Source organism: Lissotriton helveticus, chromosome 4_1 (assembly GCF_964261635.1).
Source record: "Lissotriton helveticus chromosome 4_1, aLisHel1.1, whole genome shotgun sequence".
Classification (NCBI taxonomy): Eukaryota; Metazoa; Chordata; class Amphibia; order Caudata; family Salamandridae; genus Lissotriton; species Lissotriton helveticus.
Window position 1 is genome coordinate 617,687,339 of NC_136063.1, and position 17,550 is coordinate 617,704,888.

The window sequence follows — 17,550 nt, forward strand, 5'->3', positions numbered from 1 at the left end:
TTAAAAGCAACGGATTCGTTTTTGGATCGAGAATAGACGGCCAAATAATGTAGCTATTACTGTATCTCAGTTAATCACTGTTGAGCCAAAATCCATGACACGTCTCGGCCCCTCTGGCCCACTCACCTCCTTTAATTACCCAGTCTTATCTCCACTTCTATGGATCTGCTTGCTAAAAAGACCAATGGCACTTCTTGGATCATCACTTTTTTCCGATGTACTGAAGGCAACATGCAACATACGTCAGCTGACCGCACTGAATGTAAGAAAAAATGCAGATAATAGCTATTGTCCATGCAAAGCTAAATGATCAATGCATATCTGATACCATGAGAGGCCTTGACTGCGGATCCTTAAGTTCCATCTCACCATGCTCTGGTATTTAATTGACCAACTTTCTGATACAGACTGATGACTTATCAAATAATTAGTATTAATGGCAGGTTATCTATAGCTAAACCATTTACCTTAATGGCACTGCAGACTCTAGTGCTTGTTTTAGGTATTGTGTTACTACTTGCCTCCCATTGCCAATTTCATAGCAAACCCCTACCACACCTACATCCGGAGGATGTTACCATATTGACATTAATGCACACATTTAAGATTTTCACCAATGTCTCTGATAGCTTCTTTAATTATCTCTGTTGAAGAAGAGGATTTGGCACACAATTCAGCTGGATTTATATACACTGTGCTTGAATCTTCACTTTGAGCCCAAGAAGAACCTGTCGACAACTTCATTAGGTGCTCTGCACTTTGCTCTCACTTCCTTAACTGAAATGTAAAAGTTTGAATCGAGCAAGCAAAAAGCGCTACATGAGAAAGTACTTAAAGCTATTACTGTAAATGCAAGACCGTGCGTACAAAATTGGACTCCTTATTACTTGACTGAGCACAAAACACATGGCAAGCAACAAATGCCTAATACTTTATAGTGCAGGGCCACAAACACGGAAACCTGGGTTTGAGGGCAATTGACATGGGATTCCCCAGAACACAACCAAGCGCTATTTCTAAGCAAGCAGATGATCAAAACCACAGAATCCATAGCCTGAATATGATCCAAGGACTACCCTGGAAAAGCCAGAAACAAACTTTTTGTGGTACGGTTATGGATGAAAACAAAGTAAATCAGTGCCTACCCGTTTCAAGCCACAAACATCAAAACAAATGACAAGAAAGTGCTGGCTGCAGCTCTAGACAAAAGCATGATGGTGTATGGTGTTTCCTTTTGGACAAGAAACCCATACCTAGAAATAAATGTATGTGAAATTCAGTGCTAAACTGCAGCGCATGCTGATGGAAAGAAAGGTGGCCATACATTTACAGGCATCCATCTCAAATGTTACTACACGCATTGATATGAGTACAGTTGGGAAAAATCAGGGGCCATTCCTGTAAAGATGTTAACCATCTGCCTTAATTTTCCTTCACCTTGGAGGGGGGGGGGTGGTGTAGAAATACACTCCTAATATTATCAATCTTCTTGCCTATCTTGTCAACGTACTACAAATATTACAATTTGGTGCTTTATTTGAGAGTAATTCCTTTCTGTAATATTAAACTATTGTCTGGTTAAGAGTACATCACCATCCTCAAACATTCAATTTAAAAATGCTACCTTAAAGGGACTTTAACTTGCTGCTTTAATATATTGCTTGCCGATCAGTGTGCCCCGGAAAAGCACATCCACTTGCTGTTTGCCATTGCCTTCTCCTAATCTCAAACAATTTAACTTTAATCAGCTGCATTCTGTTTTTTCGAGGGAATGCACCACTCTTCAGTCTTAGTTACCATTCATGTATTATTCGGTTTCTGTACTGCTGTCGGCATAAAGCACTTGTTGGAGTATAATTGTCCCAGCACACCTAGGGCTAAGTCAGCACCCATGACCATGCAAATGTTAGATGAGTCCTTTGTTCTGGACTATATAATGTTTACTAGCATCCTTCATCACAAATGAGAGTTTTTGCCTAACAGATTCTCATTGCCTAACTTAGCGTTGCATTGATGGACTCGACAAGCATATGAGCTTTGTGGTATTCACATTTGTGAATATTGCTTTCTTCACATGCTCTATAAATTTTGAAATACTTGCTCATGATGAGTGACCATCAATATCATTCGATAGTCTGTTTGAGATTTCACCTAAATATCTTGCCAGAAGTGCTAACTGAGACTGAGGTATTGACAGATGATGCATGATGCACAAGAACTAATCTAAAGCAAGTTGTGTGTATATCAGCAATGATCATTTCAGATGATGACAAATCTTGTCAAATCAAATGGTGCACATTTTTGAGATAAGCTTTATACATTACTTGCACAAATCTCCCCTGTTATGAAGAAAGGTAATAGTATGTAAATCACTTGCTACTAAAAAGTGAAAAATTACTGGTAGGATGATGAAGTGAGGGATATCCACAAATATAAATGAAGGAACACAAGGAAGCTGATTATCAGTGTTCGGCCTATGTCCAAATTCCTTCACCTAAAGTTTAAGAAGGATTAGCAGATACTCTATCATATGATTAAAACGTGGAATAGTTCTGCAGTTATTAGAAAGCAATGAAGGGTTCCCTTGACAATAAAGGCCTTGGAAAATGTTGACCCTTGGTGCCAAGGTTCTCATTAAGAACTATTCCATTTGGAATTTGAATGAACTTCTTTCATACAATTACAGCTGATTAAGATCTGGCGATCCTTTGCTGCTTCAGACCAAGAATTGAATTAAAGCCAACCCAATACGGTAGGCTAGTATTTTATCACACTTTTTAGATTCCAACTTGAAGTGAGTATTTCTTCCTCCATTGTGGATTGATCCACTTATGGTGCCTATTTTGAAGAAAGGTAACCAACTTAATTCTGCAGATTATAGTATCATTGCAGTTCTATCATAGCAGTAAAGCATTTTGAAAAATTATTTTTTGGGCCATAGCAGCCAAGTAATTGAAGGCTGTGGCAATGGTGTGCTACCTTGACACAAATAGGTTTTTTGTCAGAATATGTCCACTGTACACAGTGCAAGAATTCTTGCCAGCCGATAAAGCATTAATGTGTGTAGCGCAGTGCCACTTCATTGTATTTGTTTTGGCATGTGCTGATCTCTCCTTTGGAAAAAAATTACTTTGGGATTGCTGTAAAAACTTGGTTGCCATGCTATCATATTCACATTGACGTGCTTTGGCTAAATTATCATTGGACCCTGCCTTTCAAGCACACATTTCCAATAAATCAGGTGTTCTGCAAGGGTGTCTGCTTACCCTTATTTTGTTCAACATAACCTTGTCTAATCTTGATTCTGGTCTCTAGCTAGTAGACAACTTTCTCCTGTGTTAGGAGCTTGCAAAATGTATGCACATATTGTTCAGATGGCCTCTTCATCCGTAACCATTCTGCAGTCATACACCACCACATTCTAGCCAGCTTACATAATGAGGTGCTTCAAACTGGTTGTCCGTTAATCAGGAATCAGTTGGCTAATGTTATTTGGCGGAAGTACCAGTTCTATCTCATTGCATGATTGAGAGCATACATTCATGAAAAAGGATTTATATTGATAAGATGAGTGCTCATTTGAACTCAAATCTGCTGTAGTAGATTTAAATGTATCTAAAAAGAATGCTTTAGATATTTTATGTAATGCCTGGCATTCATTCGATGGTTTATATGGAGATTTCTGATTGCACATTCTTATTAGCAGTTTATTTGACAAAAAGCTGTTGGTTTACTTGCTTACAGGATCTCTTTTTGAGGGTCCCATAAAAATAACTCTTTCTGAGATTGACTGGAAGTGGATACTACTAGGTCTTAAACTGAATGCTAGTGTAACTTCTTCCGCAAGAGCTAGCTGATTAGATAAGTTGGGTGAATGCTTGAGCTGGTTTTTTTGCTAGACCTTGCACTGTCAATCATGCTTCTGTTAACACTCTACATTGTGGTATTTGGAAAAACCCACAGAATACCATAAGCAGAAGCTATCCTCGTCATATTTTGCATCAGATGGATATGTTACTTACAGCTTGACCTATCCTTGGTCAATTCCAATATGACCAGTATCATATTCAGAAAAATGCTGAAAGGATGTTTAATTTCTGCCAGGAGAAAAATGTATCTTTGGGAATGCCAAGACTCTCCAGCCTAGACAAAAATATATTTCATGCAAACAGCAAATTCACCTAGTCTGTAAATAGGTGGCATGTTATTGAGGACATAGAGTAAGGGATAATTATTTACATATTGTGTATTAAAAACCATGCTGCTTGTAATATTAATTTTTGTTTTATTTTTAAGTAGAGAAAAAGTAGAAACAAAAAGTCAATGTTTCAGTCATGTAACATGAGTACTGCAGACCATTATCAGGGCAGGGACCAGATAACAATGGCAGCCACTGTAGCCTAAGTGAGATCAACCTAGAAAGACCATATTCTTACTTCATACTAACGTTATTATGGTTGAGTTAAATATATGTATCGATCTGTAGTAGTATAATAGATTTTTCAGTACAGAAGTTTTTCACGAAAGGCAGGGTGTATAAATCTAACTCTGGGTTCGTGTATGGATTATACTATTGAGGGTTTAATATATTCACCGTTAGACACAGACTAATCATGGTAATTAGCTTCGTATCCTCCAGGGAGATTCGACACAGTTGCAAAATGAATTCAGTTGTTCATTTCTTTTTCTGGGTTCATTAGGTTGTTACACTTAAGACAATTTAAACCAGCATTGGCATAGCCAATAGGTCTTGCCTTTGGGACCTTATAAGTGTTTAGCCATGCAACACTTGATGTTGTTGCACCAAGGATATCGTGCTGGATAACTAAACACTTAAAAGGTCCCAAAGGCGAGACCTATTGGCTATGCCTTCTTTTATCCTTTCCTCCACTGACTGGCATGGTGAGAAACCAGTGCACTCTGCTGATAGTTCACCTCTACCTGGTACAAGCATCAGGCCTGGCTTGCTTGCTTTCAATGCCCCTCTCTTTAATAATGTCTCATTGTGAAAGTGTATTGGTGTTATAACAAGGACAATACATGTTTGCTTTATTTGTAATGAAAATATTTTAACAAAGCACAACATGCTATATTAATTACGTTAATGGATTTTAGTGGGCAAGATATGTAACTGTACATTATTGAGGACTGTGAAGTCAAGATTGCCAGAAGAGAAGACTCAAGAGATCTCAGTGAGATCAAGCTCATGCTGCAGATGTGCATAACTAGTGCTTGTACTTCAGAGTGTGTGTCAATCCCTTAGCCTCTTGGTGCTTTCGAGGATGCTGTCCCCTTTTGTAGGAAAGAATAGCATCAGCAAGGTGGGGAAACTCGCCTAGAAAAAAACAGGGCACGAACATTACAGGCTGGCAGGAAACCATGCATTGTGCTCAGCACTCGAAAGGTATTCTCAACCATAGAGCTCACCATAGACTAACCTGTGACCAATTATTTGTCAGTAACCAATTACCTTTCTAATTAACCCTTGAAAAATAGAAGTTTGAAAAGCCCAGCTGAAAATCAACGCTGTAACGTGGATTATTATAGGTGGGGGGCCCAGCCCCCAGGCTGAGCATAATACTTACATTATCAGAGCATAGAAGTGGACAGAGTTCGATCGATTCAGAAACACACACGTTTGGCAGTGGTTAACACAGGCGCAAACATGAAAAGAGTGATCAAAAAGGTGACCATTATCTTTTAGGAGCTATGCCGGCTCCACCTAATGTGACCTCGCCGCGCTGGTGAAGTTACTGCAAAGTCCCTTTAGGGCACCGAAATGACCTGGGATGTAAGGAGCACGGACCTGCACCCCCTCGTGTGAGGCTGGTTAACAAGGAGGCCAATCAGCACCAAACACACACACTGACAGCAGACAGCCTTGCCTGGGCATGTCTCTGTATACATATGTCTGTTCAACAGCACATCTGCCCTGATGCTGTTCTATAGCTTTCAAATGCACATTACCAGTGCAGAAAAAGATACAATGTACGCAAATTTGATTCCCACTGCCTTTGCTTTGTTTTGTTTTAGTTTCCTTTTTATACATCATTCATCTTCATTGCTTTAATGCTGACTTTATTATCAAAAATTATGTAAAACAGAGAGAGAGGGACCCCTTGAATTTGTCAAGGGAAATAGGGTATTGAACCTGAAAAAATGAGAATTCCCTTGAGACTCATACTACATCAAGCTAGGATCTAGCTATAAAACATCCATTGATAGAATCACAGACTCATACAATTCTACACTTAAGGTACATATACATTTATTAGAATAACAGAAATAAAACCGATTTACAATTGTACATCATACATTTCATAAAAAAGAATTAAAATTTGTAGACTAATAAGACAGTTGGACAATTTCTTGTGACCTGCACAATATGACGGACAGACAAAAAGTTGCAAAACATAAAAATTGTAAAATACAAGGTGTACATTCAAAACTGCAATTTGATCACTCCTTGGTCTTGTAAACTGAGATTTGTATATCAACAAGGGAGGAAGGGGTTTGAATTGTACTGGGTTTAGGCGTCGACGCGTTTCGGTGGTTTTGATGTATTGATGTTCCACCTTTGTCAAGACTAAAAATTCGGTGTCTGTCTTGTTTCTGGGTCTCTGCAATTATCCTGTGTTCAGGAACGTCGTCGTGGATATTATTAAAAACAAAGTACCAAAGTACCAACGACGGTAGACAGTTGAAGTGATTCTCAGAGCTGTCGATAGTGTACCATTCGGTTTCAGATATCCATTCGTATCTGAAACCCCGAAGTAGCGCGATTGATCCGCATGAGCAGGAGAGAATACTTCTCCACTTGAGGAAATTGCCCAGACGCTCCATCTCATATAACAATTCCAACCTGATAGCGATAAGAAGGACCAGTAGTTCCTCGCTTTTCAGCCTAATTGTAAATCTTCATATATTAAACAACACCATCCAATTTAGAAGATGGAACACTATCGACAGCTCTGAGAATCACTTCAACTGTCTACCGTCGTTGGTACTTTGGTACTTTGTTTTTAATAATATCCACGACGACGTTCCTGAACACAGGATAATTGCAGAGACCCAGAAACAAGACAGACACCGAATTTTTAGTCTTGACAAAGGTGGAACATCAATACTTCAAAACCACCGAAACGCGTCGACGCCTAAACCCAGTACAATTCAAACCCCTTCCTCCCTTGTTGATATACAAATCTCAGTTTACAAGACCAGGGAGTGATCAAATTGCAGTTTTGAATGTACACCTTGTATTTTACAATTTTTATGCTTTGCAACTTTTGTCTCTCCGTCATATTGTGCAGGTCACAAGAAATTGTCTAACTGTCTTATTAGTCTACAAATTTTAATTGTTTTTTATGAAATGTATGATGTACAATTGTAAATCGGTTTTATTTCTGTTATTCTAATAAATGTATATGTACCTTAAGTGTAGAATTGTATGAGTCTGTGATTCTATCAATGGATGTTTTATAGCTAGATCCTAGCTTGATGTAGTATGAGTCTGTGATTCTATCAATGGATGTTTTATAGCTAGATCCTAGCTTGATGTAGTATATGTCTCAAGGGAATTATCTCATTTTTTCAACTTTATTATCAAAAAGACAACAAACTTTGCAGACTAAAACAAGCAGATGCTGCGTGAGGTGAAACAAGGAGTGGAAGAGAGGCCATTGGGCGAGGAGGGAGAGGAAGAGAAAACTGATCGACCCACCAGACCGTGGTAAAGGAAGGTCTGACGTCAGCGGTGGATACACTACACAATCACACTCTGTGGGACTGAAATGCCCCTGAGGGGGACAAATAGAGAAGAATATGTAGGAACGGGGTCAGGCAGGTCATGAAACACGGTTGGTGAAATGACAAAAAAGTGAAAGTTAAAAAAACAAGCCCGGGAGTTGTGTTTGCGCGCCCGCTAACAGGAAAAAAAAGGACGCGACTGGTGCGCGTGATGGCAAAAGTCAAAGCAGGCTGGCGAGTGGTGTGCGATGTGTGCGCACCATGACGAGAGGGGAAAGCCAGATGGCGCCTCTGCTCGCCATTGTGCGCGTAACCGCACGCTCTATGCCAGCCAAAAAGCTGTGGTCAGCTTTTTAAAGCCCACACACTAAATGTCTCGCCCGAGCAGCGCATGTGCGGGCTCAGGCGAGACCTAAAAAGCATATATGGATGCGAAAACCAATGCACGTGTCCCTAAAATTCTCCAATATAGATGCCGGTAAGCTTTCTTTATAAGGCACAAACATGCTGTGTGCTATTCTGTGTACAGTTGTCCTCATTTAAATTGCAAGTGCTCAATAGCTACATTTAGTGACTGCGGGCCGTCTTCCATAGCCAGTGTGAACAAATCTAAAAGCCATGCTCCATCTCATTAGCGGTGTCCATTAAAGTTAGAGCGGAAGGTGCATCGTCATTGGTAGCTGCACCCTGAACAATCTTGGCGCACGTTTTTTCTCGTTGCAGAAGCATCTTTTATTTATTTGATGGTAGGTAACGTTTCTCATGTGGTGGTTTAGGTTTCAGGCCCAAAGAATTTATAGTGTAAATGTTTCTTCGTCTTATTGTATTTTGCATCGTATTTGACTGTGTTAGGACAAAATTAGAAAATATTTCTCTTTTCTAAACTCATAAATAACAGATTTCATGTTTTTATTGTGCATGCAGCCAAAGCCAAGGATTTCCGATATAACTTATCAGAGGTACTTCAAGGTAGGATATTGTAGACCTACTCAATCATTTCAGAATTCTCTCATACTCCTTCTTGCCTTCCACTGAAATTGTGCTTTCCTCTAACAAATTCTGTTTCTCATCTTTAAAACTATCTTTAGCAAATGGCAGCATGGAGTCCACTCTATTTTCAAATTTGTTAAACTGACTCTTAGCAGGGATTATGATCCAAGGTTCCAAATTCTGAGTAATCCCCTTGTTCTTAATTTCTGCATCTAATCTCTCAGGCTTCCATGGGCTACATTTACTGATCTTGCTTTTGATATTTCTTTTTGGTATGGTGATGGGCAACTGAAATGTACCACTTTATTTTTCTCTTGATCATGGGCAGAGGGGATCAATTCAAATTGTTCTGTGCTTGTTTGGCATTATGTTTGAGTAAAATTGTATTTTTTATGCAATATACAGACTGAAGTAATGAAATGAACGGACTCGCAGTTGCCTTCCTTAGGTCCATAAACCTTGTCAGCTACACTGCAGGGGTGTAACGCATGCCTCTGTGGCTCCAATCCTTCAGGGGCCTCCAGATCCCCAGGTCAACCGCCCAACGCCAATGAATATTCCGCCCAATAATAATGAATATTTGTGAGATATGTGAGACTCTGGGTCCCCTGTTCACATTCTGCAGGTGGGCTCCATAATTTTACGTTATGCCACTGCTATACTGGTTCTTTACCCCTAAAAAGTACACAGAATAGGGATTACACAAAGGAGCAAATAAACCGGAGCGAATACTCTGCGTTTGGTTTCGTTCAGTTAATACTTTAAATGTGGAAGCAATGGGCATATTCTCATGTGCAGTCTATAAACCGGACACACTTTAAAGGACCATATGCGATCCTGAATATCTGCGGTCTTTTCTCCTTACATTTTGCTAAAACTGAGTTCTTCCTCCTGTTTTTTCAAAGTTCCAACTTCAACTCCCATAGGAGGAAGTGAGGGGAAGACCCTAGACCCTAGCCGGTGAAGAGAAGGAGAGGCTGCATCTAGGTGCTATCACGGGAGACGCACCCTGAGATCCTTAGGAACGGGGGTCTTCCCCTCACTTCCTCCTAGGGGCCCTAAATTTCCCTGCCCCGTGGCTTAGAGCCAGAGCACGGATTCATTGTGTGGACAGTGACATTGGTCACCCCACGAAGTGGTACTTACTTGTTACGACTGGGTAAGAACGGTCCTGATGAATGCCATGAACCCGACCGGGCCACAAGGCAGAAACATGTCGACCATCACATATATAACGGTGTAGGGACAATTATATCCCTAACACACTGTCCACTTGTTTTTAAATACCATATAGCTGCCACTCAGATTAAATCATAATAGGCAACTAAATTGGCTTTTTAAAAAATCACTCACTATTTCACGGGCTTCCACTTAGTTTAGAAGTGCATCCTTGTCATCCGGTGTATGCCCACCATCCATCAAACAAAGTTTTTGGAGGGCGAGGACTCGTGATTGGTCTTAACCCCTTTGCCGCGGGGCTAAATTCCCTGCGGTGCAGGGGGGAGGATGGGCCGAGCGCGGTGCTTGTGACGAGCTCGGCTCGTCATGAGCTCGTCATGCTGCACGGTGGCGCTGAGCTCGTCATGACCACGCCCGTTTTCGTAGAATGCTCAGCACAGCAGGGGAATTATCCCAACATGGGAGCGCCACGGCGGTCATGACGAGCTGAGCTCGTCATAAGCACAGCGCCACTGTGCCTCATGACGAGCTTAGCTCGTCATGAGCACCGAAGGTGTTCAAATTGTACTGCAACTATACTTTCCATGATGAGATTAAGCAATTATTTTAATATGTAGTCTTCAATGGCCTACTTATGATCTTCAGATATGGCATATAGCTTCTGTAATTCACAGAGCACAATGTTACTTAAGTCGTCCTCATTGCTGTGGTGTCATGCAATTGTGTTAGTTAACAATGGGCAAATTTGTTATTTGTTACATAGTCCTGTCAATAAAGATGTGTGTTACAAACACGGAAGACTGGTTTCTTCCTGTGTTAGGAAGTTTCACTGCAGATGCTGATGAGACGAGATGAACATAACTATAATGAGCAGCACCTTACTGGATTCTTTTTTTCCTGCTGAAATCAGCCTTAGCCCCTGTGTAGCTTCTCAGTAAAATAATACGTTTTTTTGCTGGGCTTTCAAGGAGTAGGTGTTGCATGGAATAATTATCTTTACAAAATAGTTTTCCCTCGATCAGCATAATCGCTTCTATAATCAAGGTCTTTAAGGCATGTGTACTAGTACATTCTTTCCATATGTCCCTGGCCTTTCATATCCTTTTATCTAACGAGTGGAGGAGACCTACATCTCTGCTGCATTCATTTTAACTGTAGGAATGCCTGTTTGTACATGCCTGACACACCTTTTTTGGTATCATCCTTTCCCTCCATCTGCATTGTAGTAATGCCCATGCCCCACACACCCTGCTTCGCAGATTGCGAAATCTGTGGCTAACCATACCTTTTGTCACTGGCCTGTGACACTGAAACTAGGTCACCTCCTGGCAGTCTTTTGTTTATGCTTTCTGACAAATTACAGAAGTATTGCTTTCAGTAGGTGAAAGATGTATTTTTGAAATGCATTACAATTAAGAATTTCCATTGATTTGCCCTATAACCACAGTGTGTGGTCTCTCTATAGGCAAGATTACCATACCAGACTATAGGGTACGCACAGATATGTGGCCACTTCCAGTGGTTCTTCAGCAGATGGGAAAGATTGGCTGGAAAAGCGCTTTGCTTTCAATGGCAATCATAAGATTCCAGAGACCGATCTTTGAAAATCGAGAGTAGTGAGTCATGCCATGGTTGCAAAAGACCTATTGGGAGCTTACCAAGAACTTGCACTGGGCTATAGAGACTGCCCATTGCTTACCATTAGTTCCCTTTATTGCCACTCTTATTTGCTTGCTTCTTATTCAGTGGCGTTCCTTGTTGCCCTTCGTGTCCATCTTTTGTGTTTCTCTTTCCTGGAGCATAACCTTTTTACCATATTTTGTTTGGCCGTCTTTTGGTGTTCCACTTGTCAGTGTTAGGAGCTCTTTTTTTCATTTGGATAAGCATTCCACAAGAGAGCATATATTTTCCAGCTCTCTCCCTTTTGCGCTCCTCCTCCGCCAAATACTCGCATTCCATGTGACTCCGTGTGCTGCTCCGTATAGTGTTTCTTTCCCTGCATTTGGCACATGCATATGTATGCCATCATAATCAAGCATGCATGCGCCTATAAAATGCAGCCTTGTCCTCTCACTTTTGGGGGGGGGGACTGATACTGCGTTGCTAAAAGGTATTGACAAAGGCGAGACTCATTGGCTTTGCTTGTGCTTGTTTTTTATGCTGCGTAAAACAATAGTTTACGTAAACCCCAGAAATAGGATTTATATGTGAACAAAAGACCAAGCAGATAACGCTTGTCCATCAATGTGATTTTGTTGAAAGAGTTAGGATCTGTGATTCATCAGAGCTATGAAGTGTTACATTTAATTTCAATTCCGTGCAATGCATTTAATGACTTCGTTCCTCCACCCTTCCTCTAGGCAAGCTTGGAGTCTATGATGCTGATGGAGACGGGGATTTCGATGTGGATGATGCCAAGATTTTGCTAGGCAAGTATAGTTTTTTAGTTTTCTATGCCTACATGTTTTTTTTTTTTTAGTTAAGATGACGTTTATTACTTAAATATTTTCTTGTGTCCAGCCATAAAAAATACATAGAGAACAGTCCGATGTATGCGTTGCTATTTGTTGTTTCTTTTGTGGTGATGGTGCTCACATTACTGTTTTGTGTTTTTACATCCTCACCCATCGAACAGTCTTTCTGTTGACTATTTTGCTGACAGGTTTCTGAAACATTCTTTGTTTGTTTTACATGGGTGGGCCCTTGAGACACCTTGTGTCCTTTTATGATAAATGGTTTGGTTTTCAATGTCTAAGGTAATATTTATATTTTAAATAGTTGCACTTTTCCACCAAGCACACATTATGATTGGGCCGTCTTAAATATTTTGCCCCACAGTATTGCTGATAGTTTCCTGAGGACTTGGCTGATTCTTTGAGGCCATCTTCAGGAACCTTTGGAGTGACATCAGCAAGGCAATGAAGTGAGCCTGGTTGGTTTAAAGCATTTTTAACATTTTAAAAAACATACCATTTTCTGTTGCATTGTATTCTTCACAACATTAAATTAATATCCCTACCTGGAACCTTGAATACCTTGGACCATCCACCAAACTGCCCAGCAACTGAATACTTGAGGGTCATGGAAATGCCCGCTGGTCTAACCCTTATTTACATCGTCCTCTTTTTGTGCCGTCAACGGTAATGTGTAGCAAGCGCAGTGCTAGTTACATTCCTTTCAAAGGCGACCTTGGACATGGAATAATTGTTACGTTACAGAGATTTGAAAAGCTCTGTGTTGCCATTAATCTGGCCCTACTGCATACTGTCCTATACCGATGGGACTATGAACAGATGATCCTATGGAAAACATGTTTCGTATGATAAGCCTGCAATCTGCGTCATAGGTACTCAAGAGGCCTGTTACCTGGGGTATTCAACGCAAGGTACAGTATACGTATGTAAGACCTTCACCTCATTGCAAAAATGAATGTAACAGGTCTTGTGCAAAAGCTGCCACATTGTCAACATTTCAGTGGATGTCGCTGCACTGCAGCTTTCGTCAGTAAACACTTGGTTGAGATGCCTTTCCTCCACACTACGTTTGCTTTGCGTGGTTGCAGAACTGTCACGGTAAAGGATACATTTTAAAGCCGGTCAAATTCAGTGCTTGATACTGACTTTGAAAAAGTAGGTTAATGATCATCTTAAATGTAAGACTGCAAATTATTGGATATGAAAACCCACACAGTAGTGGAACATGACATGAAGTTTTTGAATGAATATTAAACTGTACTCCTTGCCATAAAAGTATTCCAAAAGATAGGTGTTTGAAAAATATCTACAGCTTCTGCTCCTCAGGCAAGCTTTAGCTTCATCCATTTCTAAAACTTACGGCATATGATCTTTCCTTACACACATGTGCCTGGTGTGGTGTAGTGTATTGTGTTACATGGCTGGCCCTTGATCCACGGTGGGGCCATTGGTCTGCGGCTGCACCAAGTTGTCATAACCATTAACAAACACTTCATTTGATTCAAGAGAAGGTTTGGTACCCTTGAGAACTGATCAAATGCACAAGGCAGGTGAGCGCCACTTTCATTTTTTTGGCTGTGTTTTGTATTAAGGCATGCCTAATATTATATAACAAAGCTGCACTTAAGTGTTTGTGGCCTTTTGAATGCTTTCCGTTGTGCTGAACATTTCTTCAGACTGTCTTTCTAAACCTATTTTATTATGGCTTTCTGTAAAGCAAAATAAAATCATTACTAGATACACAGCTACAAAAAACAGTAGCGATACGGAGCCCGGGGGAGTAGAGTTCAGAATCGCAGCCCCCATCCTCTGTCCCTACTACTACTTGGGATGATGTTACCACATATTATGTGGGTTGGCCATGCTTTGAGACATCAGAGCTGGATGATCCTGTTACACTAATTGTGTTTGGTTCCTTAGAATTTGTCAGGCACTTTGCCCTACAACCACCCTTTCCTAAATGCCCAGGGCTCCCTCCCACACTCGCAGTGCAAACAAATGTTGCGGCTTATGGCTATGGATGTTCCTTTGCTTGTTTTGGCATTATCTTCTCCAAGTCACACAGGGCAGTTCTGCGGCAAGGATAGTAAGTTCTTGTTAAATGGTTTACTGTTAATCTAAAAGGTAAAACTCCATTTAGGAGAAAATGCACTGGGGGATTGTAGTATGAAAATCCATATGCAGACAAGTTGTAGGTTCCAAGAAGTTCCTTTATTAAGTTTCAATTATAGATGTAGTAAGATGATAGTAGGATGGTAAATCAGATGGGAAGTAAGATAGTAGTGTAGCCCCACCAGGAGCAGTCTCCCTCTACTCAGCCTCTCATCCTCAGCTGACACTCTCACCAAGCCCTCACACCAACATTCCATGACATCAAACAACATTCTTCCTGTCAATCCGGCTGAACAAATGGGAAAATATTGAGGCAAAGAAAGAAGAGAGGAATTAACCGTACAACAAAAATCATAAGGAAGGCTATGAATGCTTTAAAAATGGTGTGCATTTGAATACTCCTAAACATCCACGTCACCCCTGCTTTTAAAAGTAGCGGGTGACATACTAACAAATGCAAATATTGTTATTTTTAGGAAGCATGGCCCTGTAAAGGATATCGCCGTAGTCACTGCAGCACTGCATTGTGGCAGATGCAGTGTTTTGGGTCAATTTCTGGAAATATTTCCTCTTTGGGTCACTGAGCAGGTTCAAGCGCATAGGAGAGGCAATTCCACAGTGTTGCCTAGTTCTTCAGTTAAGTGCCTTCCGAAAGTAAATTGTTTACTTCTATTTTTTACCAATTATGAACCTTGCATGTCCCGAGTAAGCCATCCGAAGCTCTTGGAAAGGATGGCACTCATTCTACTTTGCAGTTTTCATCCAACTTAATTTCTCTTGAAACTCCTGTGCTTGGTTATGATGGCATAGATAATCCATCTCTAAATTGTTCAGGGCCATATACTGCGAAATGATGTTGGCCAAACTGTGTGGTCTCTCCTGTATTCTGGGTGATTTAACTTGATTTTTTGCAGTTTTTTATATGCTTTATGTATCGATTCAGTTCTTTTTCTGAGCTGACTTTGAATTGTTAGTTCTTTTCCCTCAACATTGGTGTCAGATGTTTTTTCAAAGTTGAAATTTGAAGGGATAGATTTTGTTAAAAGAAAAACAATTAAAAAAAGCAATAACTGTACATGCAACACTTCCCACCCCCAATCCAATTTGCCATTGATACCGTATGCACTATGCACTGAGGGCAAAGATGCCTGTGCATTTATACCATACCCTATGTGCTTCCCTTGTATGCTTCCTGTCACCCTTCTTTTTCAGTCCTTACATTTAAATAGATGTAAGCCTATCTTTTGATGATTGTTCTGGGAATGTCCTACGTTGACGGCATTCTTTCAACTCATGAGCGAGAAATAGTGGCACTGATTGCCTCAAATGGAGCCTTATTTTTGTGGTCATGCGATGTTCTATTGGAGTAGCTTTAAAGAGCATGGGCCTGAGAGTCTAAGAGGTCACCGGAGTGACTGAACCCCCTTGTTTCCTTAAGGCACTGCTCCCTAAATGGAAGTTTAGAAGTTGGCGTGGAGCTTAGGCAAATTTCACTAACACATTTTTCTGATGAATATAGAGATGGCTGTTGCCACTCCCTGCTTCCATGCTGGACGCAATGGCAACAATAAGTTACTCGCCTGTTTGTGGAGTCCCACTCTCATAGCTCCTTATTTACAGACCCTTTCATCTTCCTACCCTGCCACTGTGCTCCCAAGGGCTGTATGACAATGCAAAGCATGCCTTTACCATGCATCATTTACCACATAGTACCTTAACCACGCATGCCTTTCCCACTCGTATACCTTTACCGCGCATGCCATTACAACGTGCGGTAAGCATATTTTAGTTTAATGAAACACCCACACACACACACACATATATACAAAAAATACCCTTACCTCCCCAAACCTTAAAAATGCCCTTACCATCCTACACCTTTACCCACCCCATACCATAACAATTCCTGTACCACCCTATCACCTCTAAACCCTAAAAATGCCCTTCCACTCTACACATCTACCCACATCAAACGCTTAAAGCACCCTTCCCACCCTATAATCTTACCCACCCGTAAACCCCAACTTATCCCTCTTTCTCATACACACACCGACTCACGTACATGTACTTGCCTTAAATATACTTACCTTGCATGATAAACTCATTGTATGGTAAGACCTGCGTTGTAAAGGCTGTTTCCTCTTTCAAGAAGATTGTTTGCAAATGTTGAGGGTCTGGACTTGATACACCCAGGATACATATGCAGGCAAATTAGAGGGTACAGCATATGTCGACATGCTTTCTTTTATGTACTAGTTAGCTTTGGAGATATTTCTGTGCACATCCATTATGTGGTTTTACAATTGACGAGGATCTATCTTTGAAACCACAAGGCTCACTGATATCCTCCTGCTTTTTCCTACTTCGCATAATTAAGATCAAGAAATTCCTTACCACCGACACAATGGTTCAGGTCATAATCGGTCACGTTGAATTGACTGTGCCAACTCTTTACTTGGTTCTTTCTAAACATCTTATGCGGAGGCTTCAGTTGATCCAAAACTAGGCGGCTCAGCCGATTTATCCTCTCCCTAACTGTTGCCATATTTCTAAAGTTACTAAAGGACTTCACTGGCTCCCAGTTGCACAGAGATCTGAATTTAAAACATGTTTCACTATTTTCAAAGCCTTGCACATGAAAAGTCCAGCATTTATTAAATCTAGGATCCAAAAGTACTCCCCCACCAGAGATCTCACATCCACCCATTTGCACCTGTTAGGGATTTCCCCAATTTAAGAGGTTTAGGATGAGTGGAGTCAGATTTTCAGTCACTGCTCCTAGTGTCTGACTCTCCGTGCCCCTGGAACTCGGGACCACATTTAATTATGGGAAGTTCAGACAGATGCTCAAGACTTAGATCTTTAAGCAAGCGTATTAATACGTTTCCTGGGCGGTACTGGGACAGTTACCTAGCGCCAGTAGACCGTTTGGTGTGTATGATCTGTACAAGCTGAAGTAACATAACCTAACATAATGTTAGCTGTGGAGCTTAGGGTCAAGAGTGCAGGGATTGCAACATCAACTAGAAGCTTACTCATTAATGCTTCG

General features: G+C 40.8%; 1 protein-coding gene across 7 annotated transcripts in view; it reads left to right on the forward strand.

The window, feature by feature from the left end:
* Nucleotides 1-17,550, forward strand: part of ASPH (aspartate beta-hydroxylase) — a 674,605-nt gene that overhangs the window by 108,253 nt on the left and 548,802 nt on the right. For 5 of the 7 annotated variants that reach the window (XM_078687254.1, XM_078687255.1, XM_078687258.1 and 2 more), the window contains exons 3-4: nucleotides 8,671-8,715; nucleotides 12,276-12,344. In XM_078687254.1, the coding sequence (XP_078543380.1) occupies nucleotides 8,671-8,715; nucleotides 12,276-12,344 (114 nt within the window). The remainder of the gene's footprint in view (nucleotides 1-8,670; nucleotides 8,716-12,275; nucleotides 12,345-17,550) is intronic. The other 2 variants (XM_078687257.1, XM_078687260.1) reach the window with 1 other exon arrangement.